Below are 27,875 nucleotides of genomic sequence, written 5' to 3'. Positions count from 1 at the left end.
TGGTATAACGTAACGTATAACGTTTGTATAACATCCGAAAGTGTTATATAACATAACATATAACATTTGTATAACATCAAAAGTGTTATAATATAACATATAACATTCTCAAAATGTCCAAAAATGTTACAACATATCATCAAAGGAACAATTGTATAAAGTAAACAAAAGAATTATTTGACATACCACAACTGAAACACCAACAACTTGACCAGATACTTTTTATCACACGTGGCGTTCATCTTCATTCTTATGTTTGTCCGATTTTCTTTTAGCTGTCCGAATACAACGTGGACAATTCCCTTCAGTGAAACAAGCTCTGTAAAATGAAACAAAATGATCATTAGATTATATCAATGAAATTGGACCAGCAATTTTATTTTATTTTAAACAATATATTTCGAATACTTGTGATTCATCTTCAGGTTCTAAAATATAAAATAGTAAAACAGTTAAAACCATTTAGTAAAAATATATATTTTCCATAACACGCATACATACAACCTACTCTGATCAAAGAACTAATGTAACTAAAAAATCAAAATCAAAATTCACTAAATCAAAAGTGAATTCCACTACAAATTCCCCTAAGGCAATAAAATCTATTAAATCTTTATTGTAAGAGTTCTACTTTTGTATTCATCTTTGGTATTCAGTTTTGGTTTTACTTTATTAATCCACAGTGCCTCAAGGCACATTAAGCATTGTTCAGATTTAATTGTGCGATCTAGAATCATTACATTTTCCATCAAAATTTCGCAATTACAATTTTGAAAATGGCTTCCCACTGGAGTGTTTACGTTGCGGTGCTCTTTGATCCTGGTAATTAAGTGCCTGGCAGTCTGCCCGACATAGCTCGATTCACATCGAGAACATTTAATTTGATACCATGCTCTTGAGCTCCGTTTTAACTTTTGCTTTTAAAGAAGGAAGAACGTGTTTAGTCATTTTCAGTTTTTTGACTATTTTACACGGGGCATTAATCTTTTTCAAAGATTTTTCGAACTTGTCAGTAACGTTACCTCGATATTGAACAAAAAAGAGTGTTGGCTTGACCCCTTCTTCATTATTTTCTTCTTGTTCTGATTGTGTCTCTTTCTCTTTTTCAAGGATCTTTGTTATCGTTTCTTTGATGATTGCGTCGTAGAATTTGGTTGGATATTGGTTACGTTCAAGTATCTTTTTCGCTTTAGCTAGGCTTTTGTGGATATTCATCCAGGAACTGCAGGCGTTAAAAATTCGATGAACAAGATTCGATACGACAGCTCTTTTATATCTAATCGGTGCTAAGGCATGATAGTTCATGGTCAGTCCCGTATCGGTTGGTTTTGAGTACCAAGTTGAAGATAATTTACATTCAGATCGGATTATCTTCATGTCGAGAAATGGTAAGCAGTTATCTGTTTCGTGTTCAATTGTGAATTTCAAATATTCTGGATTCAAATTATTGATTTCATCCAGTTTCCTTTCTGCTTCGTTCTTTTGTATATTTCTCAGGATGTCATCCATGTAGCGTTCATAGATCTTAGATTATACCTTCATTTCTACTAGGATTGATCTCGGGTAGTCCATTTAATTCATACCCACAAAAACAAAAAATGAGCCCCTGATGAAAATCATATTGAGCCTTTTCATAAATTATTTTGAGTGCAACAACTGCCTTGTTTTGAAACCATTACCAAGGTGATTAAATCCCTTGAGTTTGAAAGCGTTACCATTATAAATACAGGGTGTCCCTAATTAAAGTATCGTTTGAACATGCGATTGAGTAGAAAAGTTTGTGTGTGTTATCGCTAAAATATAAGAACGTTCTCCATCACACAGGCTTATTACAACAGGTAGTTACAACGTATAAATTAATTGTAATGACAAAGAAAAAAGAGGGAGAGCTTAAAATACAATTTTGTGAACACGCACATAAAACTTTCTACTCAATCGCATGTTCAAACTCGATACTTTAATTAGGGACACCCTGTAGAGTGAACTCCTTATGAACTTGAATCAATTACCATGCAATATTCTAAAAACGAGGTAAGCGTTGGTCGTGACGTAATTTATGAAAAGGTCTACTGGGACATCTCCGTAATCATATTTAATGGGTCTTTGAGCTCACGGGCTAGGTTTTATTTTCGAAAATTCGTCTCTCGGCTAAAAGTTGACAAACACTAATGGGGCTTTTTTGAATGAGGGAAAAAAAGAGTATGTTTCTTACCTATGAAAGGTCGCTTTGCACTTGCAACTTATCACGTGATCATCAAACGGAAAGATGATGTCATCCGAATGACATTTCTCGCAAATGAAGCCTTTCCCTGAACACAGCTGATGAGAAAAATGAAAGAAGACAAAATGATTAGTTCCTGGAGGGTGCATCGGAATCGTAAATGGGTCATAGTAGTAATAAAGAAATATTACTTTTGCAAGATAGGCATACAACTTCAAATATGTTCAAATTTCATAGCTGTTTGAGCAGGATCGCCAGGATTGGGCCTTTTGTTTCTGTTAAAAAATGTTGAACTCATTCCATGGTAGTCTGAATCACAGACCTCTATAGATATGCCTCCTATATAGGAATAAGTTTTCTATAAAAAATTTCTATAAGAAACTCTTTTCGCTAGAGGATGGGCAGAAGCCTAAATCCATGGCAATTTGTCGATTAAATGTAGCGGGAATATGAATGAAAGTATCTGGAGTTTGATAAATTTGCGAAATTATTGTGAGATGACAACAGTTAAAATCCTTGAAAAATTATTTACAATTTTGAAAAATGATATAATTAAATAAAGAACCAAATGGCGTCCTAGGGTACCAAAATATTTGTGAAAGCAATTTGAAATTTGATCATTTTCTCAGAATGACGTCATTTCTGAAATGCCCGTCCTAACAAGTTCTTAATTTTTGAAAATCAAGAAAGAAACTCAAATATCAAGATTCTAAGTATGAGGATTCATATTTCAGAGAACTTTAGCCGCTGTTAATTCATGTTGCTCAGGTGCTTATGAACTTCTTTGCCTAATTTTTTTTGTATTTACCTAAAAAATGCTAGTTTCGTAGCGAAACTGTTAAAAATGTTCCCTGTAAACTGGAGTCGTTTTAATAATGAGTGTAATACAGTAGTATAGGCGTTATATGATAATACGATTATTGTTACAGGATTTAGTTTGTATAAACTAAAATTGTTCCCTCCATTACTTTTTGCATTATTTCTACTATGTCTTAATTATAGTCGTCTAGCTTGCTAGACTATGTTCCCTGGTGTTTCAATGCAAAGTTAGCAACAGATCATGACATTTTTATAACTTTTGCAAGCTAGATAGGTCAGATCGAAAAATACACAAAAGAATTCAGAAAAGAATAAAAAATGAATCATAAAGTTATTTGACCTTGAAAAATATGCGAGTCGACCCACCAATTTAACAGTGTGTGAAAACCATCGATTGTTGATGTATTTTGTCAGAATCAAAAAGGTAAAAAAAGTGTCAACGGACGTTAAAAAAGTTTCCACAAAAACTAAAGGCACCACGAGAAAGGTTACCTTGTCGGAGGAAAAAATGTCGCGGTTTCAATTTAGTCGGGGAAAAACTTCGTCACCTAGAAGCATTTTCGTCACTTTCCCCCTGTCATTTTTTTCCCCGATAATGTATAAAGCTTACCGGACAATTTTTCTTGATGTGTTTCCGGAAAACCTCCAGCTTCTTCGATAGCTCTTCAAACAGAACATTCGAGTGGATATCCAGCAAATCTTGCAGAGAATAAATGTCCGAGTTTTCCACAAAATGTTGTCTGTTTTGAACTTGTAGCAACATGCGTTCTTCCGTTGCTATGCGACACGTCCGCAAGTATTCTTTCATCATGATCAACTGTTCACGTAACACCTTGGAAGAGTAGAAAATTATCTCACTTATCATTTGGCTTACCTTTTTCTACATTTTATGGAGGCTTTCCCTAGGATGCACGCATCCCCTTTGATATAGGGAATGCGTATCGTGTATAAAATTCACACCCGAGAGTTACCCCCGTCTTTGTGTTTTAGAGTTTTAGAACTCGATTAGCTTGATCAGTAAGTTTTATATGAGAGATCTTCAAGTTTCATTAAATTTGAATTGAAAATTTTAATGTCAAGAGGTTAATACAATCATTGGATTTCTGAAGCAAATTTGGGGTAACTCTCGGACAGGAATTTTATACACGATTAGCATCTCCTAGTATATCAAAACATATTATAGGGGATACATGCAGCCTAGGCTTTCCCAGAAACTCAAAAACTAGAAACTCAGAATTAAATAATCAATTCATTAGGTCGAGCTTCTAATTCGCCTATAAGAGCTTATAATTTGCACCACCAATTTTCATCATCCTCTCTCAAAAAGAAAACCCCCTGTATTCGAATAAATGGGCTCTTCCAGAAAATGTCCGTACATGGGGGTGGAGGATATAGTGTCCGGTGGGTAGTAAAAAGATAACAAAATCTGCTTTATCCGAGGGGTAAACTTGTTCTGTTTGAGGATAATTTTAAATGTCCAAGGGGGTCAACTGATGCTTGTCCAGGGGTTTAGACCTGCTAATTAGACCTGGGGGGGGGGGGGGTTCAAAAGTCACAATGTCCGGGGGAGATTTCCAATAAATATTATATTCTCCACCCCCAATATTCAAATTATTTCTGGAAATAATGGTCCTGAAGTATGGCCACCGCGCTCTGATAACGACTGTCTGGTCCAAAACTTTGGATGTTAGGTGGCCATCCACTGGAAATTGAAAAATCGACCTTTTAACTTTAAATGTTGATTACTCAATAACTAAAAATGATATGGGCTTGAAACTTCCAGGTATTATTATTTATGACCTAAAGTTAATATCAAAAAAAAATTAAAAAAAAAAAATTGGAAGACGGGGGTTTGGTACGACTTTTCAGAAAAATCAAAATAATCTTGTGTCAACGTTTTAGAGAAAACTACAAATACTTGGTTAATGATTTTTAGTATGTAGAGGCACTTTAGGACAAAGAATGGAATGAGCGAAATTTTTTTTTGAAAAATCCAAAATCTGGGGGTAAAAGCCAAAAAAACAGTTTTTTCAAAATATGAGATCTGGAATTGGTGAAATCTGAAAAATCCTTCGCTCATTCCACAGCCCTCATAGATGTGCAAATACCCTGAAAAAATCAGACCAATCAGACAACTAGATCCTGAGATTTTTCCGCCACAGTGATTGGAAACCCTCGGATTTGCGTTTTGAGAAATCGTGCTTTTAAAACATAAATTGCGGTTAAATGAAAAGATTATAGTTTTCAATAGGGATTTTTTTATGATTTGAGCCTATAAGGGAGTTTTCTACATTATTTCAAAGGAAATAAGGATTTAAAACTATTTACAGTGAAAATTTTGGCCAATTTGAGTGACATTTTGATCATTTCCAGAAAACCGCAAAACTTTGAAAAAGACCGCAAAACTCATTTTCACCACGAAAACCACCCCGAAATGTAAATAACAATGCCCACATTCATTGTAAGACTATTTTGGACTATTCTTATCAGCAGGGATTAAAAACTAAATCAATTAAGTTAAAATATTCATTCAAAAAGCTCTGGAACTGAAGACTCATTATCGTGTTACATGGCACTTTCACTTTCACTTTCAGCCATCGCTGAAAGCATAATGAAACCGCCAAAATCTAATCCCACACAGTTGAAAAAGTAATTTGAAGATGATTGTGTTGTTTTCTAAGAGATTCCTGGCAAAAAAAAACATTAAAATAGCACCCAAAAAAGAATAAACAAGCAAACAAAAGTTCTACATACCTTTGGCGCACTACACAACAACCGACCGTGCTCTTAATCAAAAGAAATCACAAGTTACATCATGATTAAATATTCCTTAGAGTTTTAAAAACCTCCTTGTATAATAAGAGAACCATAAAACATCATTTACAGCAACAAATGTGGATGAAACACTCAGCAAAAGTCAGTGAGCTTCATCCTCCAAAACTGTCCAAAAACCATCTTTAAAATTCGAGGGCGGTCATTGTTTACAAAGTTTAAAAACTGAATATGGGTACACCAAGCGACTTCAAACCTTCTAGAAATGTTTCTAGCGACTTGAAGACGACCCGTAAAGATTTTCAAGCCGTTTGAGCAGCTAGAGAGAAGGTAGAATTGCTGTTTTACTAACGGGCGGGAAACAGGGCGTCCATGGGCGAGCATTAAAAGCTTAAAGGTAGGTATTTTAAAACCTAAAATTTTCTGCTTATTCTTTACTTTTATGAATTGAAATTTTCAGAGGTTGTTCCAGAGAAATTATACTTGACTTTAAGCCAAAAAAACAAAAAACCACCAAAAAAGTATCATTATTTTCAAACTCAGTGGATGGCCACCTTAAGTGTCTAACCAACCGTTATGGAGGCGCAATCAGCCCTAATTACCCATGATTCATTTCGACCGCGAATAGAACTTTTCATAAATTACGTCACGAATATCACTTGCCTCGTCTTAAAATTATTGCCATGGTGATTAACTCCCAGCGGGTTTTATTAAAACTAATTTCTATTCATAAAAAAATCATTTAATGTCTCAAAGGATATGATCACCATAGAAATTGTTTAAATACGAGGCAAGTGATGTTAGTGATGTAATTAATGAAAACGTCTATTAGCCTATGACGGCGCCTCAAGGTGTTTCGGCTTAGGTTAGGGCTTTGATACCTTAAAATAATTGAAATTACCGACCTTTATACTCCTCAACTCGTCCAAGAAGTTGAAGAGAGCGGGATTGAGTTTTTGAAGATTGATGTCAGCTTTACGATTCCGCAGTTGTAATAATTGTTTCGATTGTCTTGAAACCTGCAAACAAAAAGAGAGAATAGAAAATGCTTTAAAGGCTCAAACTGAAAAAATTCGCCAAAATTAGCCATCGTTATAAAAATTAGAATAGTTGTCAATTGATGGCTCGCCAAATTTTGTTCTCGCCAAAATTAAAATTTTTGCTGTCTTGCCGAATAAGTTCCCGCTTGATTAAATTTTAACCCTGGATACTAGTCAAAATTGTTTCAACATGGTGGCTTATGTAAGTTTTTTAATATTGGAATTATTGAAGTCATTTAAAAACTTCAATCAAGAAGCAAGGTCATAAATTTGCTTTTTATTCAATTTTGCAAAGGTTGAATACATTAAAAAATGTCACACAACAAAACTTGCTCGGCAAAAATTTGCCTAGTCGAAGTGTTTTTGAAGTCTGATTCGCACCCCTTATAACAAAAACTATTTGAGGGATGCGCGCAGATTAAGAAGACGAGAGCCGAACATTTACAGTAATAAAAGATTCTTTGATAACCCACAATAATTCAAGGTGTTCTTGAAAAATGTTACAGACAAGACAAAATAATACCTTTTGAGGGGTGAAATCCCAATTATGGATGATCCTGGCTGGTATAGGGACCGTTTCGTTCCAATGGCATTGTGGGCAATATCTTTTGCCAGTATAATCACACAAGATCGCTTCGAAGTGACCGTCAACTGAAAACAAAAAACATGGTGTGATTTTTAACGTTGAAGTATAATAGTGAATACTAATGTAGACCCCCTCCCCTTTTTTTACATTGGAAATATTTTGTGGCGTTCTAAATCCTAAACCTGTCAGTTTTCAAAATCAAATTATCCTGGTCGCTTAAAAGGATTTTCTACAAAACATTTGTAGAATTTGGTCTTTCTTACGATTTGATTAGCTGATTTATATAAATTGTCAAATTCAAATTGCTCGATATCAATATATTTCTGTTAATGAATTTCAGATATCAAGCAAGTAAATGATCTTTATTTCGAAATGAGCGAAATTTAAGAAATTTAATATACCCGGGAAGTTTTGAATACCTTATCGGCCTTTTTTACACCGGCCCTTATTGGCGTTATTTTTGGGCTTGTGGCGTAATAAGGGCCGGTGTTAAAAGGGCCGGCGTAAAAAGGGCCAAATTGCAATTTTTACCTAAAAGCGGTGTTAATTTTTGACCATTTTTTCTCAATTTAAAGGATTTTAGGCATGAATGAAAACTATCCATTTTTTTACTCTATATCCAAAACTTCACGAAAAACAATGATTTTCAATGGAATTTTCAACAGTTTAATACTGAAAGATGACGTTTTAATGTAAATTTTAGTTAATACTTACTGTTTTGAAGCCTGAATACAAGTTTTGGCGTTATTTACGGCCCTAATAGGCCATTTCACAGTCGAAATGGATCATGGGTAATCAGGACTGATTGCGCCTCCATTACGGCTTCCCGTTGGCTAGACGCAAAAATCTTCAATTTTTTTCAAAACTTTGGACCAATAGTAAGTCGTTATTAGCGCGCAGTGGTCCTGATTACCCATTACGCTTTGCGACTGTGAAATGGCCTATTGGCGTATGCCCAAAATTAGGCTGTGGCAGAATAAGGGCCGGCGTAAAAAGGGCCGATAGGGTACTTACAAGACAGTAATTATATAATTTTTTAATCTAGGTATATATACCTTAAACGAACTAATTTTAGCGGGCATTAATTTTCGCGGTCGAAAAAGAATTCTAAAAAATCGCATTTAGCAGGAATTTATTTTCTCGATTTTGCCCTATTTTTGACACATTTCTTACATTTTCCTAGGTATTTTTCAAGCTTTTTTGATGATAAATGGCCAAATTTGTAATTCGCGGGTTCTAATTATAGCGGTTTCGCCGAATAGCCGCAAAAAAAAAAGCGAAAATTAGTTCCCGCAAAAATTAGTTCCTTAAGGTAGTATAAGTAGTATATATATTTGGGTTTATGCAGGTATTTTATTCTACATTTGAAGCTCTCTAATTTGACGTTCTACTATTCTACTAAGCTCCCTTATTCGATGAAATTTAAAGTCCCCGTCAACAAGAAACTCTCATAACGACGCTCCCTTATTCGATAGGCTCCCTTATTCGATGAAATTTAAAGTCCCCGTCAACAAGAAACTCTCAAAACGACGCTCCCTTATTCGATAGGCTCCCTTATTCGATGAAATTCAAAGTCCCCGTCAACAAGAAACTCTCATAAACGACACTCCTTTATTCGATAAGCTCCCTTATTCGATGAAAATCCAATTCCCCTTGAAGATCGAATTAGAGAGCATCAACTGTAATTTCCCGTTCGTGGCCTTCCCCTACCACTACATACCTTCGTGTAGCCTTTGATGACAATCGGCACATCGGAATTGTTGTTGAGCTAATGATATTTGTGGACAAATACGTGTCTCACAAGTTGAATTGATCGTCTGAAATCGTAAACAAAGAACTTGGGTCAAACTTTAGAAGATTCCCTTATTTTGCCCTAAATAGCCTGGTTTTAGTCTATAATTACCTTATTTTGGGGTATTTGGAGGTAAAGTTTCAACCCGTTTAGTATAAAAAATGTCCAGCTAGCCCGTTTATTTCACACTCCTACCCCCGTTTATTAGGCCCCTGAGAGTACTGAGATACCCTGTATCAGAGTGTATCTCACGTTTATCGTTTCGTAATACACTCTGTGCGCATTGCCTGTTTGATAAGAAAATTCCCGTACGGAAACAGCTGCGGTGACATATGATTTAAAAATAACATTTCTCTCGCCGTCTACCCTCTCTTACCCGCACTCCATCGCAGCAGTCCCTTTGAAAAAACCTCAATATACCCTCTACGGTAATGAATTTTGAAAATGGCCGTAGATATCGGGTCAGCGTGCAGACTGGTTAGAGGGCTGAGTCTTACCCAGTGTCATGAGAAACCTGGTATAATTTCTTAAGAAGTGACGTACCTGCTTGCCGAAGATACAACCCTTATCGATCGTTCTCAAACACTTTCGATGACAATGGAAACCACAATCTGAAAAAGGGAAACTGTTTTATCAATCTGCAGTCACACGAATGACACCAATAGTATATATTACTATATTACTGTTGTAATAAGTGTATTGTTATGGGTTATATTTTGCAGTAGAGCTCATCAACGAAATTTTAATTTCGCGGATGGCATTATCGGGAGATAATATCTTCATAATTTTGTGCCTTTTATACTGCCAAATTATACACATTTGTTGTTGAAATACGATGACGCCCAAATCCGCAAAATCCGCAAAATTTAATCCCCGCGAAAATTTATCCCACTAAAGACGTACCGATTCCAATTCTGATTAGAAATTCGTATCTAATGAACAGGGGGAAATGCTAGCTAAAGGGGCTGTAATTTTTCAAACAAGTGATTTGGATGCTGGCTGGTCAATGACCATATATGATTCGAATCTTTCCGCAAATCAAACGTCCATAAAAAACTCTCATAAAAAATCTTCCTATAATTCGATCAAATTATATTCGAATTATTCGAATTACGGAATAAACAAACCATAAATATAAACAGGTTAATAACAATACTCGGACGACTGCCCAGCTGGCACACAACGCTTTTTTGACGTTTATCTAACGTTCACAACATCCATATAACGTTAGATGAACGTTAAAACAACGTCGTGTGCCAGCTTGGTGGGAGGGAAACCTGGCCGAACCTGATGAATATTTGCTACCAAACTACAGTACCCGGCATATCTCCCCATACTTCTGTATCAGAGTGAATGTACCTGATTCCCCTCACATACCTCGGATTGGCCCGGACGAAAGTATATTCCCTTGCCAAGTGAATCGCTGTAATGAGTGGGAATTGAACAGCAGTCAAGATTGATAGAAGCAAATGTTCGATTTGGGTAAGAGAGAACATTCGAACGTTTGTTTCCATAATGGCGGAAGTTAATTAACTTAACCAAAACATGAAAAAACCGTATACCTTACCTCTACACATGTAAACAGTTTGGAGCATGGGGTAAATAGTGGACGAGCACGCATCACAGGGGATTGAGTTGGCAAGTTTCTCTGGTTTCAAAAAGTGATGACCAAGCACTTTCTTCACATTCGTCTGGACCACTTCAGATGGCTTCTCCTGTCGATGAAATGTGAAGCAAATTACAGTCGACGAACCTCCCTAATTCGAACTTTTACGGGGAATTGTTTAAAAGTTCTAATTACAGGGATATTCGGATAATAGAAAATTCCGTTTCCAAAGCTAGAAAACAAAAGCGGTTCATTTGAAAAACAATATATTTCCACAATATGACAAAATGAAAATCTGTTTCTAAATTACCTTGATTTCGTGAAGTTTAAGTCTCAACTGTATGAGTTGTTGCACTAAATCTTTCTTTCGTGTAGATTTTTCAGGGGTTTGCTTGATCAATTGTTTGCACGTTGCTATAGCATTCTCAAGCTCCTCTGTCGAAGAAAATCCCATGAAGGACTGTGAAAAAGGGAAAAAGTAATGTTTGAATAAAATAAGAATTTCTATCCAACTATATTCACTCAGAAGATTTGGCAGAGCAGCATATGCATTTCGTCCTTATTGGGACTCATCAGCACTGCGTACTGTACACTTAACTTTTCCTTTGTGAAATTTAATAACTTAATTACCGGTAGTAATTTTTTAATAATTTTGTGATTCTTTTTAGATGTTGTAAATTGAAATTCAATTCGATTTTTTATACTATATTTGTGCAAAGAAGACATCGAAACGTCAAGAATAAATAAAATTAAACATTTAGTTTTCAACTTCACTATTAAATTGACTTACATCTGTTGAAAAGTGATCTTCCTTCATGCCAATAAAATCATCTGTGATTCCGAGGTCAGCCAATATGCTAAATGATTGTTCACTAACACTATCTCCTTCCGAATCGGAATACAACGTATTGGAACCAAACGAACTTCCCAGGGTGCCTGCCGAAGATGGTAGCATTCCTGTAGCCTCGTTTCGAGAAAAGTCTCTAATACGGTTATTTCTCACAATATCGACATTGCTTGAAGTTCGATCTGATTCTGTGGTTGGTGGAGGTGAAGCTGTGATGCCAGGGATGAAGTAGTCCTCCACACTTCGAGCACTGGTGCTCAATCTCAAGACATCCACCATCTGTTGTGAACCTCCTGAGGGACTCTTTGTTTTAGTACCTGCAGAGATTGGCAACCCATAAGGCTCCTCAATACTATCTTTAATCCTTGAAACATGCTCTTGAGCAGTATCGAGATTCTCATAGTTCAAGTCTTTTTTGGTGCCTCTTTGCTGAAAATGATCTTGGTCAAAATTGAGGTCATCAATACTACCAGTGGTATTGTTACTTTGTTCATTGGCATAAGTCGTTGCTGGTGAATCAATGCCTAAGTTATCATAATCATCTTTATTATCTAATGCATTGCTTTCATTTTGGTGTATTGGTGTAGATGCTTTATCAGTTGATTGAATTTTAAAGTTGGAATCTGTTGTTACAAGCTCGTTCGTAGGATCTTGTATATTCGTCTCATTTGATGAGGTTGAATCTGTTGTTGCAAATTGTGAATTATCCATGTTTGGTTCTGATAATTCATTTGATGTCGAATCTATTTTTGTGGTATCATCAATGTCATTTAATGGTTCGTTTTGGTTTATTTTCTGAGTTTCTTGTATTTCTGGTGAAGATCTTGATACGTTGTCAGTGTTGTCAATTACTGTAATTGAAGGTTCAGTCTGTTTATCAGAAATAATAACTTCTTTGTCTTCAAGATCTGATTTATTACTTTTGCCCTGTGGATCTGAGTCGTTCTCTTTCGTTGTTGATTTGTTAATTGTTGGTAGTTCATTACTTTTTGATTCGATACTTTCATTAAATGAATTGTCTCTAGGTATAGATTCGGATGTTTTGTTGATATGAACGTCTTCATTTTCCAAGCCTTTGAAGGAAGCACAAATCTCATTTATAGAGTGGGTGTTGTCCAAAAAGTCAGATGAATTTTTCACTGCACTGTTAGCCTCTGAAGTGTCTTTTTCCACGTCAGAAGTGTCTTTTTCCACCTCCGGTCCTGGTGTATCGCTTTTAGATTCTGATGTATCGGTTTTAGCCTCTGGTGTGTCACTGTTAGCCTCAATGTCATTTTTATAAGTTTCATTAGACAGACAGTCAGAGTCTGGTGTTAATCCAGAGTCAACTTGAATCACTTTCTTAGGGAGCACTGAATCATCAAAAGATCCTACACCAGAGTCTTTGTCAACTTTGGTAGTCTTTGTTTTAGCTTGGAAATGATTATGAGGGATGACTTCTTTGAATGGTGAAGATTCTGAATGACTGAGTGACCCAACAACCATAGGTTTGCTTGGAGAATAACTCTGCAGTAGAAAATTAGCATCTTCCGTTGACGATTGTCGAATAATAACATTCCCATGTATTGAATCCATACGTAGAAGGCTATCGGTAAAAGATGATGATATTTGTGTGTCTGTTTGTGTACTGAATGGTTTATCAGGGGTCCAGCTACTCGAGACGTGGTTACTATCGGCAATTGTAGCAATGACTGACGTACCACGTCCTCTTCGCTTCTTGCGACCAGCAGCATCAATGGATTTTGTGGAAGTTATGGATGTAGTACTGGCTCTTCTTGCTGTGTACGTAACTGAAAGTAAAGAAATGGTTTGAAGGTTAGACGTTATAATTTTAATATGTTATTATCTAGGCGAAGCTTTTAGACTCCATAGATTTTATTTAAGAATTTATGGATTCTCTTATCCCTTATACTTTCTATCGAAAATACCACAATTAAATATTTTTTTCTCTAATTCGATTTTCAAGGAGCAAAGAATATTCTTCGAATTAGAGAAAACTACGAATTAAAGGGAGTATAATATCGTATATAACTTAAGGGATCGATGATTTTGATTGAATTACAAAAAAAAATCGAACCACGGAAGTTTAGAATTAGAGGAAGTTGACTGTATTTCTTTAACCTTTTCAGCGCACAACATTTTTTGAAAAAAAAGTGAAAATGTCCAACTTTTAAAACGTTGTACCTTGAGTGTTAGAAAATTATTTGGGTACCATTAGAAAGTTATTTTTTGTTTTTATACTCTTTAGCATTCGGTTTATACCCTTTTAAATCAAGTGGTCGGGAGTTATAGCCTTAAGTCTGGGACTTGGTATATTGGCATATTCAGAACGTCTATACACGTCTGCCGGGGTTTAAAGGGTTAAAAATTAATCTAATAATTACTTTCTTGCGGTGTTTCAGGAGAGATTCCACCCAACGTTCTGTTTGGAGAAGAAGCATCTTCTATTGAACTGAAAATAAAAAAATTAAAGTCATCCTTAAAATTGATGTCATACAAAAAGTAGTTTCAAATTTTTATGTGCTCTGCCAATAACACCAACACTTGTGAGAGCTACACTACTTAAACCTCGAACGCAAAATTAAAAATCTTACTTAATAATAAGTACTAATAATCGTATGGTTTGGATTGCAATTAACGATTAATCACGAGTGACAAAGGAGAAAATAGTAATTTGTACGAGTCCGAAGGACAATTTCAAATTATGGTATTTTCTCCTTTGTTAGGAGTGATTCATACGTTAATTGCACGCCAAACCATACATTTCCGAGGTAATCGTCAGTCGTGCAAAATTGTGTGGTAGCTTTTTGTGAAAATATTTTCTTTCTATATTTTTGTAAACATTCGATTCGAAAACCTTTTGTTCTTTTGTCTAGAAAGAAGACATTGCAGTGCGATTTTACTTTGTTTTTATTTAGAAGATATTGCATTGAAAATTTTGTTTTTCAAAGTGAAAATTCGTTGTAATGCTACATTGGGTGGGACGGGAGGAGTGAAAGGAACAAGGGGACAAAAGTGTCCCCCCACCGTAGAGTGCAAAAACCAATAATGCAATTAACGATTAATCACACTCCTCTAAACCAATCAAATTTGAGTAATTTTGCACGACTGACAACAACATAACATAGTAATACTTACACAGAGAATTCAATGGACATTGTTTCTTCGATCAACTGCAATGAAGCGTCCATCATCATCTTGTCTCGTACGAATGCTGATGTTTTGTATTTATCTCTAGATCAAATATAAAGAGAATTCAAAAAGTTAATTTAGGCTAAACCAATATACACAGATCATCAGGCTTCGATGGACTACACACTACACTCTTAAGGATGCCTAAAAATACAATAAATCATTTTTGTGTTCCTAATATTGGCCATTCCACTAAGTTTCCATGAGGGGGTGGACGGAGTTTTTCAAGTGAATAAAAATGTTTTGGAGATGTGTGGATATGCCCTGGAAAATGGCAAAATTTGCAAAAAAAAACATTTGGAAAAATTCTTGCCATACCTCAAAGTGACGGTTGACGAACTAAAATCAGTCTTTTACCCCCGGGAAAAATAAAAAAACACTCTTTTGGACCTCCTGGAAATCGTGCTTAAATTACACCCTGGAAATTTTTGTCCACCCCAACCCCTTAATGGATATAAAATAGAATGGCCCAATTCGAATCAACATGTGATGCTTTTATAATTTTAAACTTAAAATTTGATGTCTGGTAATTTATCTGATGGAAATGTAAATTTTTTCGAATATGGCATAGACGAAAGTCTGTCAGACTGAGATGAAACAGTTGGACATTGAAAACTCATCAAGCTAAGTCAGCTTACTTTAATATCTGATTGTCGTTCACCAACAATGCAAGGAAACTACTTATCGTGGCTTCCTTTAAACTTAATTTCAGCCATGCCAAACAACGATTTTTATCAGTTTGTTGAATGTTCAATCTAAACAGAAGACAAGAATAACCTTATATTGCAGATAATAGCAAACCTAATTGATCAAGATCGCTTGACCTGTCGAGTACAGACTGGGGAAAATCGAAAAATACTGTTTTTCAAAATTCTTTTGATGCTCAATGTAGGCTTATTAAAAATGGGCAAAACTTCAGAAAAACGAAATTTTATGTAGAATCTGAAAAATTGATTTAGGGGAAATTTCTTAAACATGGGGTTTCCCATATTTCATCTTGTCTGCTAACTGTGAAAAACTGCAAATAAAGTTGACCATTCTAAATTCATTTACGATTCAACTTTGAATTTTAAAAATACTATATATATATATACCTGTAAATCATTTGTATAGTGTCTTTGGGTGTAATTTCTTCAGCAACAGACCAAAATGATGGCTTTTGATTATTGTTAGTCCTGCAAAGCAAAAGAAGATTTGAGAAGTTATTTTAGTTTACAAACATAAATCAATAATTGTGACAATTAGCATTTTTGTATTTAGCATCATACTCTGGGATGCGATAAAATCCAAAAAAATGAGATCAAAATCATATTTAAAGGTTTTTGAGATTTAATCTTTCACACTTTTAAGTTACCAAAACAAGTTATTGAAGAAAATGCCTGATTGGTAATAAATGAATTTCATAAACCATACAATGTCAATATGAAGAAAATATTTGATCTCACGTTTTAAGTTCATGTTCCAATATCTGTAAGATACTTTCTGACAACTCATTGACAAGATTTTGATCGTCCACAACCAAAGATCCTGGTTTTTGTTTCTGATTCTGTCCATCTTCAATGACCTAAATAATTAATCATTTTGAAGAAATTAGACCAACTAAAAAGATTGAAACTGAACGGATATTGTAGGATCACAGAACTGGATATTGGTTTAAAATGTCCTACAATTAAAGCAAATATTATTATTAATCAGAGTTGCAAGAAGGACTTTTTTGTCTTCGTCCTTTGAAAGATTTTTACCAAATGAATTAGGATTGAAAGGATTAAAGTGAAGAACAAGGTTTTTTAATGGTTTTGACCGAGTTTTTTTTGTCTGAATTGAGCACAAGATTTCATTGAAACTTATGTACTGTTTGCTTGAATGCCATATATACCTTTTCGACAACAAGAGCCAGATTATCCAGCAAAGACGTTCGTTGGTTGTCATCCATAGTTGAAACCACATAGGCTACAAGAAAATAAATTGAACTATATTTCAATAAAAAATCTAAATTTTTTTTTATGAATGTAGATTAAAGTAGAAGGTAAGTACTGAAATCTGAAGCATCATATCAATCACATTGTGAAGAAATATCCAAAATCCTTTTATTCCTCATATCTGAGATTTTAGTACTAGCAACCTAGTAAGTGAAGATTTTAATCAATCAAAGTGTATATTAAGTAGCTTTCAATAGAAAATAGAAAACATTTCTTATTGGCATTTTGGGAAGTTAAATCGAGTCCTTTCAATTTTGGCTTAGCTGTGTCTTGGTTCTATTGCTTCAAAAAACTATGAGATTCATTGCAAGATCACAAACACTTTCTCTTAAATGTTATGAAAGCTACTCAGAAAAAGCTAAAAATAAAAACTTTTTCTTATATATACCTTCAAGTTTCTTGAGGCGGTTCATGGTAATGCAATTTTTCTATCCTTAAAATAAGAAGAACACAAACATTGTAATCATTTATTAGAAACTGCTACAGAGTCAAGAGGAAGAAATGACATTCTAGGTGTGCCAGAAATAAGTTACCCTTTTTGGTGTGAAATTTCTTTATTTCTTCTTTTTAAAGGAATCAAAACTCAAGTGAATCAAGCCTTCAATTTCATTTCAAAGAGGGAAAGTTAATCATGGCAGACTTGGTATAAATGATAGCACCTTTCAATGTATGTGTAGTAAATATTTTTGATTGTGGATATTGAAGACAAATGACAGTTACAAAACACGAGTTTCTGATTAATACTTCCAAGAAAGTGTAGTAGTAAATTACTAACTACACTTCCTGGAAAAAAAAAAGAAAAATTTTTTAATTAAATGTTTCATAAAAGAACTGATCTCAATTGAATAGGCAGCTGATAGCTAGATGTTAATGACAGGCACTAACAATGACAAAATTCGTCTACAAAATTGTGTACTGTCACTTTAATAGACCTTTTCATAAATTACGTCACAAACATTGCACTTACCTTGTATTCAAACAATTCCCATGGTGATCATCCCTTGAGACATTAAAAATGATTTTTTTTTAAATAGGAAGTAGTTGTAATAAATTACGCTGGGAGTTAATCACCATGGCAATAATTTTAAAACGAGGCAAGTGATGTTTGTGACGTAATTTATGAAAAGGCCTATTATCTAGCAGTATTTCAGCTGGCTGGGGAACTAACAAAACAAGGATTTGTTATGAAAAATTTCAAACCTATTTACATATCTACAGGAAGGGAATGTTTTTTAGCATATGTTTTTTCTAACTTGAAGAGAATTTATTCAGCTTTCTTTTGCAAAAAAAATTAACCAGATATGTTCATTTGTTCTTTCAAAATTCAAAAATAAGTAATTGCAATATTTTAGCTTCAAAAACATCAGGGGGGGGGGTCGGTACTAAAATTTCAGACATCATGACTTTTAGTGACGTGGTGGTATTACAAAAAAAGCCTAAAAGGATTTTAGTACCATGTGTACTAAAATCCCAAATTAGGTGGGGTCTTCAAGAAATTTAAGAAAAATTTTAGTACATGAGTACTAAAAACCACCAAATTTTAGGAAATTTAACTATTGACTGAGCATTTTGGGCAAAATGAAAAAATAAAAACTCTCTATATAAGATTTAAATACGTCCCCGGTGGTAAAATACCCTTGAATTTCAGCCCCACTGGGAAATTGACTTCGATTTCATCCACACTCAAATTTCCATTTTTAAAAATTGCACTCCAAAACCATATCCCCACTGGGCTTTTAACCTTGGAACAATAGAATTTCTATCCCCAATAGCATTTCAATAGGAAATTTTATCTCAACTGAGGAAAAAGTTTCCTCTGGGGCTGTGAAACACCCATGTTTCAATTTAATTGTTCTGCTTTTATATATTATGGAATAAAAAATGTTTTCGAAGTTGAATGCTTTGTTTTTTGTAAAGAACCGTGGATAACTGGATAGAAAAGAAATAGCAAGCTGTAAATTAGAGGTGAAAAATAACCAATCAATCTTTGCAATAACTAAAGTAGAGCAGAGCAAAAGTGTCTTGACTGTTTCTGAGTCTTTATCTAGAATAGATAGAGATAGTTCAGGTTCATTGACAGCTTAAATAACCAGAGTTGGCATTTTGTTGAAAGTCCAAAGACCCGCATTCTTCGAACCGAATTCCAAAATAAGCCTTATTAATTTAGGTGGTCACTATGCTAAAATGTCAAAATAAATTTTAGTACATGTGTACTAAAATTCCTTTTTCAAAAATTAGGTGGGGGTATGTCAAAAATCGTCAAAAAACCTTGTAGTACTCATATATGTCTTGGATTTTAGTACCGACCCCCCCCCCCCCTGAAAACATACCAAATTGGCTGACTAGAGCCAGTTAGGCACATCAGTAGGGCACACAGTTTAATTTTGTGTCCATAAATTCAGGCTGGACTTAAAAAATTGTTGGTTCGCCGTCACCCGACCAACCCTACCTCAAAACCTGCCGACCCAAAAAATTTTATTGCCATTTTAAAGAAGATTTTTTTTCCTTCAAAAACTTCGAAAAATAAATAATCAAGACTCTTATCTTGTTTGTCTCAAGCATAAGAATCGTAAATTCCCTGCTAGCACTTCTGTTTTTTATTCAAAATTACCTAAATGTAAACAAACTGTTCACCCTTTCATGGACGAAAATTTCATAAATCGCCAAAATAAAAAAAAATTCCGACCGACCGACCCACCTCGTCGGGTGACGGCAAACCAACAATTTTTTAAGCCCAGCCTCAGCATTTAACAACACAAACGAACCAACATTTCTGCAACAGGCCATAACAAATGAATTTTCAATGCTAGTGAACCCTTTTTAATTTGGTAATTGTCCTCCTTCAAGGAGAATTAGAGAGCGCCAGTGGCCAAACCGTTTAGCGCCCCAATATACCGTCAACTGCTCTAACTTGGGACAATTGGTATAGACATGGGACTGTTGATATCTGGTCTGTATTTTCACTTACTGCTAAATCTCTTTGATAACTCATTGATTCTACCAAGTTTATCAATCATACTTTCTGTCATAAGTAAGTAAGTAACTATTTATTTACCATTAGAACACTTAGAATACATGAGACGGTATCCACAAAATAAAAAAGGAAGGAGACCGCCTTATAGCCTGGACTAATCATAAAGATGCGGCCACCTAAGTGCAAGTAACAATTGTAAAATACATAAATTATTTCAGTAGATTAATTTGAAATTTTTTTATTTATTTACGGATTAAAGATAAGCTGTGGGTAGGGAGTGTGCTCAGTATTCCCCAAGACAGTGAGTAAAGGCAAGAGATTTGACAAAGCTAGAATCAGATGAGCTCAGAGTAATATTTGGATAAGATCGCTGAATACTATTCCATTGTATTATGCAGATTTTAGAAAAAGATTTGTTACCAAAAGTAATGGTATTGTAGGAGGAACAAAAAGGAGCTTCAATCTTGCTCCTCTGGTACCTTGATTATCGTCACCTTCAGCTTCAAGCTGAACAAATTCAAAAAAATTAAGAAGATCTTGGGGTAATCTATTGTTCAGGAATTTGTGAACAAATGAAAATTAAGAGATTTGACTAGGTCAAAGATTTTAAGAATTTTAAGATCAGAAAAGAGTGGAGAAGAAGGACATTGAAAGGAATTAAAAGTCATGAGACGTAAGGCTTTCTTTTGAAGAATAAATATAGGTTTAAATGTGGTGTTTTCAGTGAGGCCCCAGAGCTGACAACCATATTGGAGATGAGAGTGAAATAGAGCGAAGTAGATGTTAACTAAGTTTTTGTTGGAACGTAGTGCCTGAGCTTAGATAAGATACCATTTGCTCGAGCAAGTTTGGCTGACAAAAAAGTGGTGTGTTGGGCTTTCCAATTGAGATGCGAATCAATCAAAATACCAAGATATTTGATATGGGAGCTTTCAAAGATTTTCTTACCTCCAATTTTAAGAAAAGGGATGAAAGGAAGAGGTTTGCGACAATGTCTAAAGATTAAAAATTCTGTTTTCCCTGCATTAAGGGAAATTTTATTCGCTTTCAACCATGTTTGGAGGGATCTCAAGTCACGATTGACTCTGTTGCATAATGAAAGCAGATCAGGGTTAAAATGTAAGAGGTGGGTATCATCAGCAAAATGAAAAGTTTCACTTGAAAAGATGGCATTGTGAAGATCGTTTATAAATTAAAAATAAAAGGGGTCCGAGAACAGAGCCTTGTGGAACTCCATGAGGAATTATTTTAATAGAAGACTCAGTGGAGGAGATGGAAACAAACTGAGATCTATTGGATAGATACGATCTAAACCATTCATTAGCTTTGCCTCTGATTCCATAATGATTTAATTTTGAAATCAGAATAGAGTGATCAACAGTGTCAAAAGCCTTTTGCAAATCAACAAACACACCACATGCAAATACACCACTATCAAGAGATTTACGAATACGTTAAACAATGTTAAGCAAAGTGTGGATTGTTGAGTGAGATCTACGAAAACCAAATTGACATTCAAAAAATACGCGATGAGAATCTAGAAAAGTAATGATACGAGAGTACATAAGTTTTTCAAGAATTTTTTCGATGTTGGAAAGTAAAGAAATTGGGCGGTAATTAGAGATCTCAAGAGGGGAGTCTTTGTTTTTGAAAACAGGAATTACTTTGCAAAGTTTAAGCATTGTGGGGAAAGAACCACATTCAAAAGAAAGGTTAAAAAGAAAAGATAGTGGTCCAGAAAGGTCAAATTTTAAAAGGCGAAGGATTTTTTGGGGGATGTTATTGGGACCAGATGATTTATTTAGGGGAAGGGATTTAATAATTAATAAAACTTCAGCTGGGTTGACACGGTCAAGAAAAATAGAATTTCTGATGCGGTTCTTAAGATAATGGGAAAAGTGATGGTTGGACCAATTTTGGAGCGAACAGTCTCTGCAATGGATGTAAAAAAGTCATTGAAGCCATTGGCAACAACTTTTGGATCTAAGGTAAGATGACCATTAACACGAATAGACGAGGGAGATGATTTAGAATTTGAGCCAATGATCTCTCTGATACCTTCCCAGACTTTCAAAATATTAGTAGCATGGACAGAGAAAAACCTGGAATAATGATTATTTTTGCTCTTACGTGTAAGAGTCTGGGTTGACACGGTCAAGAAAAATAGAATTTCTGATGCGGTTCTTAAGATAATGGGAAAAGTGATGGTTGGACCAATTTTGGAGCGAACAGTCTCTGCAATGGATGTAAAAAAGTCATTGAAGCCATTGGCAACAACTTTTGGATCTAAGGTAAGATGACCATTAACACGAATAGACGAGGGAGATGATTTAGAATTTGAGCCAATGATCTCTCTGATACCTTCCCAGACTTTCAAAATATTAGTAGCATGGACAGAGAAAAACCTGGAATAATGATTATTTTTGCTCTTACGTGTAAGAGTAACTATGGGGTTTTTGTAAGTTTTGTATCGTTGATAATAAAAAGTTTTCATAATTGGGTCTTTGGTTTTGATATATTTTCTTGAGTAATATTGACGTTGAGAAATTGATTTGATAATCCCAGGGGTGATCCATGGTTTAGCTCTGGTTTTTTGTTGGCGTTTTGTCACAATTACAGTTGGAACATGTTGATCAATTAGGTTTTGAATTAGATCATAGAATGTTTTGAAAGCTTGATCAACATCTGTTATGTGATAATATAATTTGTTTGCCCAATCAGTGCCAAGAAAGTCTAGAATAAAATTATTTTGGTCAAAATTTTTCCAATCTTTCCTAGAAGATTTACAAGGCTTTGGTTTGTTAGAAGAATCACAGATAAGGTGAAATTGGGGAAGATGATCAGAGATGGAATAAAGCAGAATACCTGAAAAACTGTGTTTTTCAGAAATTGAGGAAAAGATATTATCAATAAGTGTCATAGAGTGGTCAGTAATACGAGTAGGAAGGAAAATATTAGGTATAAGAAAGTGTGATCCAAAGTTGTCATAGTGTCCTCCCCCCCTGGATTCAGGGGGGATGGGTTTTGAGGTCAAAAGGACGTATAGGGGGGACAGAGAAATTTTTGGAGGCAAGGTGGGGGGGGGGGAATGGAAAATTTTCATTCTAGGCATGGGGGGGAAGAGACCCTGAAGGACACTATGGTTGTTCAGGTAAGATAATATGTTAGAATCAGAAGGAGCATTGAGAAGATTAATGTTGAAATCACCAAGAAGAATAATTTGTTTATTTTCTTTGCTAATTTTATTTAAAAATGATTCTATGAGTTTGTTGAATTCATCAAGAGAGAGAAGTGGGTGTTTATAGATTGATCCAACGATGGTGTTAGTGGAATTCGGACAAGATATTTCTGCAAAAGTGGATTCAAGAAGAGTTGGGTAATAGACCATAGAATCAAGATCTTTGCGAGGTTCATAGTCTAGATTTTTTGAGATGTATAACATAGTGCCACCAACAGAAGCCTCCGTAGGAGTATGAATTGGTACATGAAAGTTCTCAAGATTGAAGTTAAACGAAGGTTTTTTGCCTTTCAAAAGACGGGTCTCGGTAATAGCCATTACGTCAAAATTGTAGTTAAGTTTAGAAAGAAGAGTAGTTAAGTCATCAAAAAGGAAGCAATATTCAGGTGAAAAGAAGAAAAGGATAAGGGTCCGTTTTCACGAACAAGTTATTGAAAATCAGAGGTTTTGTAATACTTACAGTCGGCAGTCATCACATTGTCAAGGTCAAGACAATTATTTGAGCAATGATCAGAGATAAGACTAAGATTGCGAGCAATCTCGAGAATTTTAGGGTTCAGAGCACCAGAGGAGGAAGGTTGAATTTCAGGTTTGAAAGGAAGTGAGCCAAGGAGGCATTTAGGACAGTACCAATCTTTGGTACTGTTTCTGACTGTTTGATAAAAAATGGAATTCAGCAAGAGATAACCCTGAGCATTTAAAATGAGTCCAAAGTTTACAGGAATCACAAAAAATAGAGTTGCCTTCATTAACTGATTTAGAGCATACTGAGCAAGGATATTGTGTGGGCATAAAGTGAAACTTACCAATCTTTATAGAGTCAAAACAAGGTCAAAAACAGAAAAACCATGGAGAAACACCAGAATGAGCTGTGAAAGAAAACTTTAAAACAAAAAAGTAAAAAAGTACGCATGTAGTTCTCTGTCTGCAATTATGAATTTTGCGGACCGAGAGAGAGCAACACAAAATCAAAACAAAGCACGCGTACGGGTTGTAATTTAAACTAAAATGAGAAATCACAGCACAACGCGAAATATAGAAATTAGAGGAGTGTCCCCGAGAAGGAAAAAATATATATATATTTTGACAAAATAAGATCTAAAATATGTAGAAATTTATGATGGAACCTTGGTCTTAAAATCGTATATATCCTGGAAAAGTACTTTCTAACCTGTTCTAACACACTCAAGTGTTCGATTTTTGTCTTTACATCAATCCCGTTTTCTTTGTTTGAAATGAAAATAGTACCATTATATACCCAAAAACGATCAATTAGTTTCTCGTCAAAGAGTTTTTTACATGAGCTCCATAGGAATTTTGTATAAGGAGCCAGATTACAGTTAATGAAAATGTTATTATTAATACCAATTCTTGCCAGTTTCTCTTTCGCAGCTTTTCCCTTAAAATTCTAAAATTCTATGTGTCATAACATGTCACGATAGCTTTCACTGATAGTGCGCCCTTTTTAACTTTTTGTTTTCATCAAAAATGACAGGACGCCGACTGGAGAATTAGAGAACGCCCTCTGCCTAACCACCTATCGCCTGATGGGATTAACAAATAACAAGTGTGTAACTTGCCCGGCGAGTGACGACAAACGCTCCATCGTTTTGCCACTAATTTGTTTTTCTTCGTTTCAGACACTCACGATTTTTTTCATATTTCGATTTAAAAGCCTAATGACTTTGGAGGTTCGGTGAAATGGTGGCCGAATTGCCGTCCCATGTTTTGTCAGATAGTCCCAAGTTAGAGCAGTTGACGGTAATGAAGAATTACAAGAGTTTTTAATTTGGGGTGATGTTATGCGCTCCATCATCGTGTCACAAATTTTTTCTTCTTCATCCATTTTCAGCAGTTAGTCACACTAGGAAATTAAGCTTTCAGAAAAAACAACATCAGTCATCTACAGGATACATTTCAACAACGAGGATGAGAGTTACCTGAATCAAGTTCGCAAGACAATATTAATTACAACTTGAAAGTTGGAAACAAAATAAAACGTGCAGCAGCCAAAATCAACCAAACAAAATTTGTCATTCAATTCCCGAGATACCGTAGAGTCGTTTAATATCGACATGCGTCTTGTTATTTCGACATAGCTGTAGGCTGGTTTTCGAAATAAAACATCAAACATAAACAAATACATACCAAAGTTATCAATCAATCACTAAATTGTACTCTCCCTATCACGTCACAGATTGTTGAAATGTAAGAAACGTGAAGTGGGTTTTTTTCGAAAAGAAAACTTTAACGATGTAGTCACTAAAAACTAATTAGCATGCTTGTCATTCAACGGAACGAAGATATCCAAATAAATCAAAACCAGGGCTCGAAATAATGGTCGGACATCGGACATTGTCCGACCCAAAAATCGTAGTTTTCAAGCTAAAGCAACCCTGATCGGACATTTTGTCCGACCCACTTGAAATCGTTATTTCGACCCTTGCAAAACAACATTTGCACGCGAGGAATTTTTTAGTAAACCTTTTTACCGTGAACTGAAAATAAAAGAAAGAACCCGGTTTCCTTTTGAATTTAATGTGACCGCCATACTGGCCATCACGGCGTGCGGCCTCTTAGCGCCTAGAGCGTGTGTTTTTTATATAAGGAAGGGGAAACCAGGCTAAGCGCGCGAATTATTTTTATCACGTGACTTGAAGCGTAATAAAGTTGTAAAATTTTAATGATGGGCACGAGAAAGTTAGGAGGAAGTTTGCATGCGTTTCGTGTGCTGTGTAAAACTGCTTATAATTTGGCTGTTTTTTAATTGAAAGGATTGCAATGTTTATTGAACTTCTAGTTTGATGGATGAACTTGTTTGATAAGAATGGTCATTCAAGGTTTGTTTTGATTATTTTACAGATCCGGTGTCGACTTTAGAAGACGCATGTTGATATTAGACGATTCTACGGTAACGCTTCGATTTTTAAGGCCTTGTTTATACGCTAAAGTAAAAACAATTCCACACATGTAAATGCATAGTTTGCACCCCCCCCTTTTTAATAGGGGGGGATGCCAACTTTCTGGAGGGCCTTTGTAGGGGGGGGTACCGAGATCTGCCGAAAAAACTAGGGGGATGGGAATGTAGGGGGGGATCAAATAAAAAAGGGGGGGTTTGGAAATTTTGGTCAATTTTCTAATCAAATACAAGTAAGTTAGTTATATTCTGTCATTGTTGGCTCGTGACTATAATACTTCATACTCTTTCTTGTTGATAATTTTGCTGGTAGGTGGGAAAGCGAGTTTCCTTGGAAACGGATTTTCTGTAAAAAAAAAGGGGGGGGATAAGATTTCATTACAAAAGGGGGGGATGGGTATATAGGGGGGGGATGAAATAAACCTAGGGGGGTTCATACCCCTCTGCAAACTATGAAATGGGTCATTGTTTGAGGTCCGGCAAAATTTCCGGGAGATAGCCTATCTGGCGGTGCGCAGATCTAGGTGGGTTCCGCCTTCCGAGTAGATCTTTTTCTTGGGAAGTTGATCTTCAAATAAGTTTTAAAGGCTGGCTTGGCTCAAATATTTTCATCTATGGCTCAAATTTTAGACAATTTCTCAAAGTTTTTGAAAATGTTAATTTCATTAAAAAGAGCCGGGTTATTTGTTCATGAATTCCTTTAGAAGTTTTGCGGCGCATATTTTTGCTTGAGAGTCAAGTAAACGATATAGCGCTTTCGCATCATTAATCTTTGCCATACGCATTTTGGTGGGACGCTAGTGTGACTAACTGTTCAAAGAAGGAAAGTCGGGGAAAAGTTGAAAATAGTACCAAAATTTAGCTTGTGATAGCCTCCATTCATATTTACAAACTTTGAATGCCCCATATACTGCCATAACTTGCTTTCAATTGCAATCTTTGGTGATCTTTAGGCCATTCCAGAATTTGTCTGTAAGGGGGGCGGACGACACAAGATTTTCGAGGGCTAAAGTTTTCACCAAAATTCGAAATTTTAAAGGCGAGAGAAGAAAATGTATGAATTTCCAAGCAAGGCAAATGAAGGCAAAAAAGAGTGGAATTTCCGATGCATTTTGCAAAAGTACATGTATTTTTATTGGAATTTCTGACCACCATTGGAAAAGAAAAATTATTTTTGAGGCTAGAAAAAATTAAAAAATACACGTCGTTCGACAGGGGGTAACAAAAATTTTTTAGAATGGCCCTTTGTTGACTATTCTTTTTGTTTCTTGCCTTACGACAACCAAGCTCTCAAAATCGCACAGAAAGCTAGACTGCTTTTAGTTGCTAAGCCCATTCATCAGATCTCTTCATCAGTTAAACATGACAACATGACTGCTCTCTTTACTACCCTACCATTAAGCCAGTCAACCGTGATGCACAACAAACTACTTTCACACTTTGACAAAAGAATCATTATTTCAGACTGTAATATCTTGTATCAAAATATCTTTAAATCACTCTTCTAAATTGATAATGTATGTATTGAACTCACCTTAGAAACTTACAACAGTGCCAGACAACAAAATTCTTGCGGTTTAAAAATCATTACAAAGTTTGTGTCTCCAAAATCATCTGACTTTCTGCTCTACTAAAATTTTTCCGCTACGAACACTACCATTATGGAAGTTTTGTCATAACAAGGCGCCAAATCTTACAAAAGTATAGCTCGCATATCCGCAATTTTTACTTTTACGTTACTTGAATGAATCAATCACAAGTAGACAGGGGTAGAGTGTGATTAATTACGGGAAAATTCGTGGGTCCCGAAAAATCTCGTGGGTCCGAAAAAAATTTCATTAAGGGAAGAAATTTTCGCGGAATTTAATTGCGGGGGCAAACGTAAAATTGGC

General features: G+C 35.3%; 1 protein-coding gene across 1 annotated transcript; it reads right to left on the bottom strand.

The window, feature by feature from the left end:
• Positions 1-49: 49 nt before the first annotated feature.
• On the bottom strand, positions 50-27,626 carry LOC136801151 (pleckstrin homology domain-containing family M member 1-like). Its single transcript, XM_067057775.1, has 18 exons — positions 27,518-27,626; positions 17,243-17,287; positions 16,752-16,825; positions 16,321-16,439; positions 15,970-16,050; positions 15,514-15,630; positions 14,822-14,917; positions 14,068-14,135; positions 11,627-13,473; positions 11,147-11,296; positions 10,798-10,945; positions 9,774-9,841; positions 9,159-9,255; positions 7,376-7,503; positions 6,718-6,831; positions 3,651-3,872; positions 2,213-2,319; positions 50-319 (listed from the first exon to the last, which is right to left on the bottom strand). The coding sequence occupies exons 2-18, from the start codon at positions 17,265-17,267 to the stop codon at positions 226-228; spliced, it is 3,555 nt and encodes a 1,184-aa protein (XP_066913876.1). The 5' UTR covers positions 17,268-17,287; positions 27,518-27,626; the 3' UTR covers positions 50-225.
• Positions 27,627-27,875: the final 249 nt, after the last annotated feature.

The sequence above is a fragment of the Clytia hemisphaerica genome, unplaced genomic scaffold, assembly GCF_902728285.1.
Source record: "Clytia hemisphaerica strain Z4C2 unplaced genomic scaffold, Clytia hemisphaerica genome assembly, whole genome shotgun sequence".
Taxonomy (NCBI): Eukaryota; Metazoa; Cnidaria; class Hydrozoa; order Leptothecata; family Clytiidae; genus Clytia; species Clytia hemisphaerica.
The sequence above is the reverse complement of the archived record's forward strand: the minus strand, read 5'-3'. Positions and strand labels throughout refer to the sequence as shown.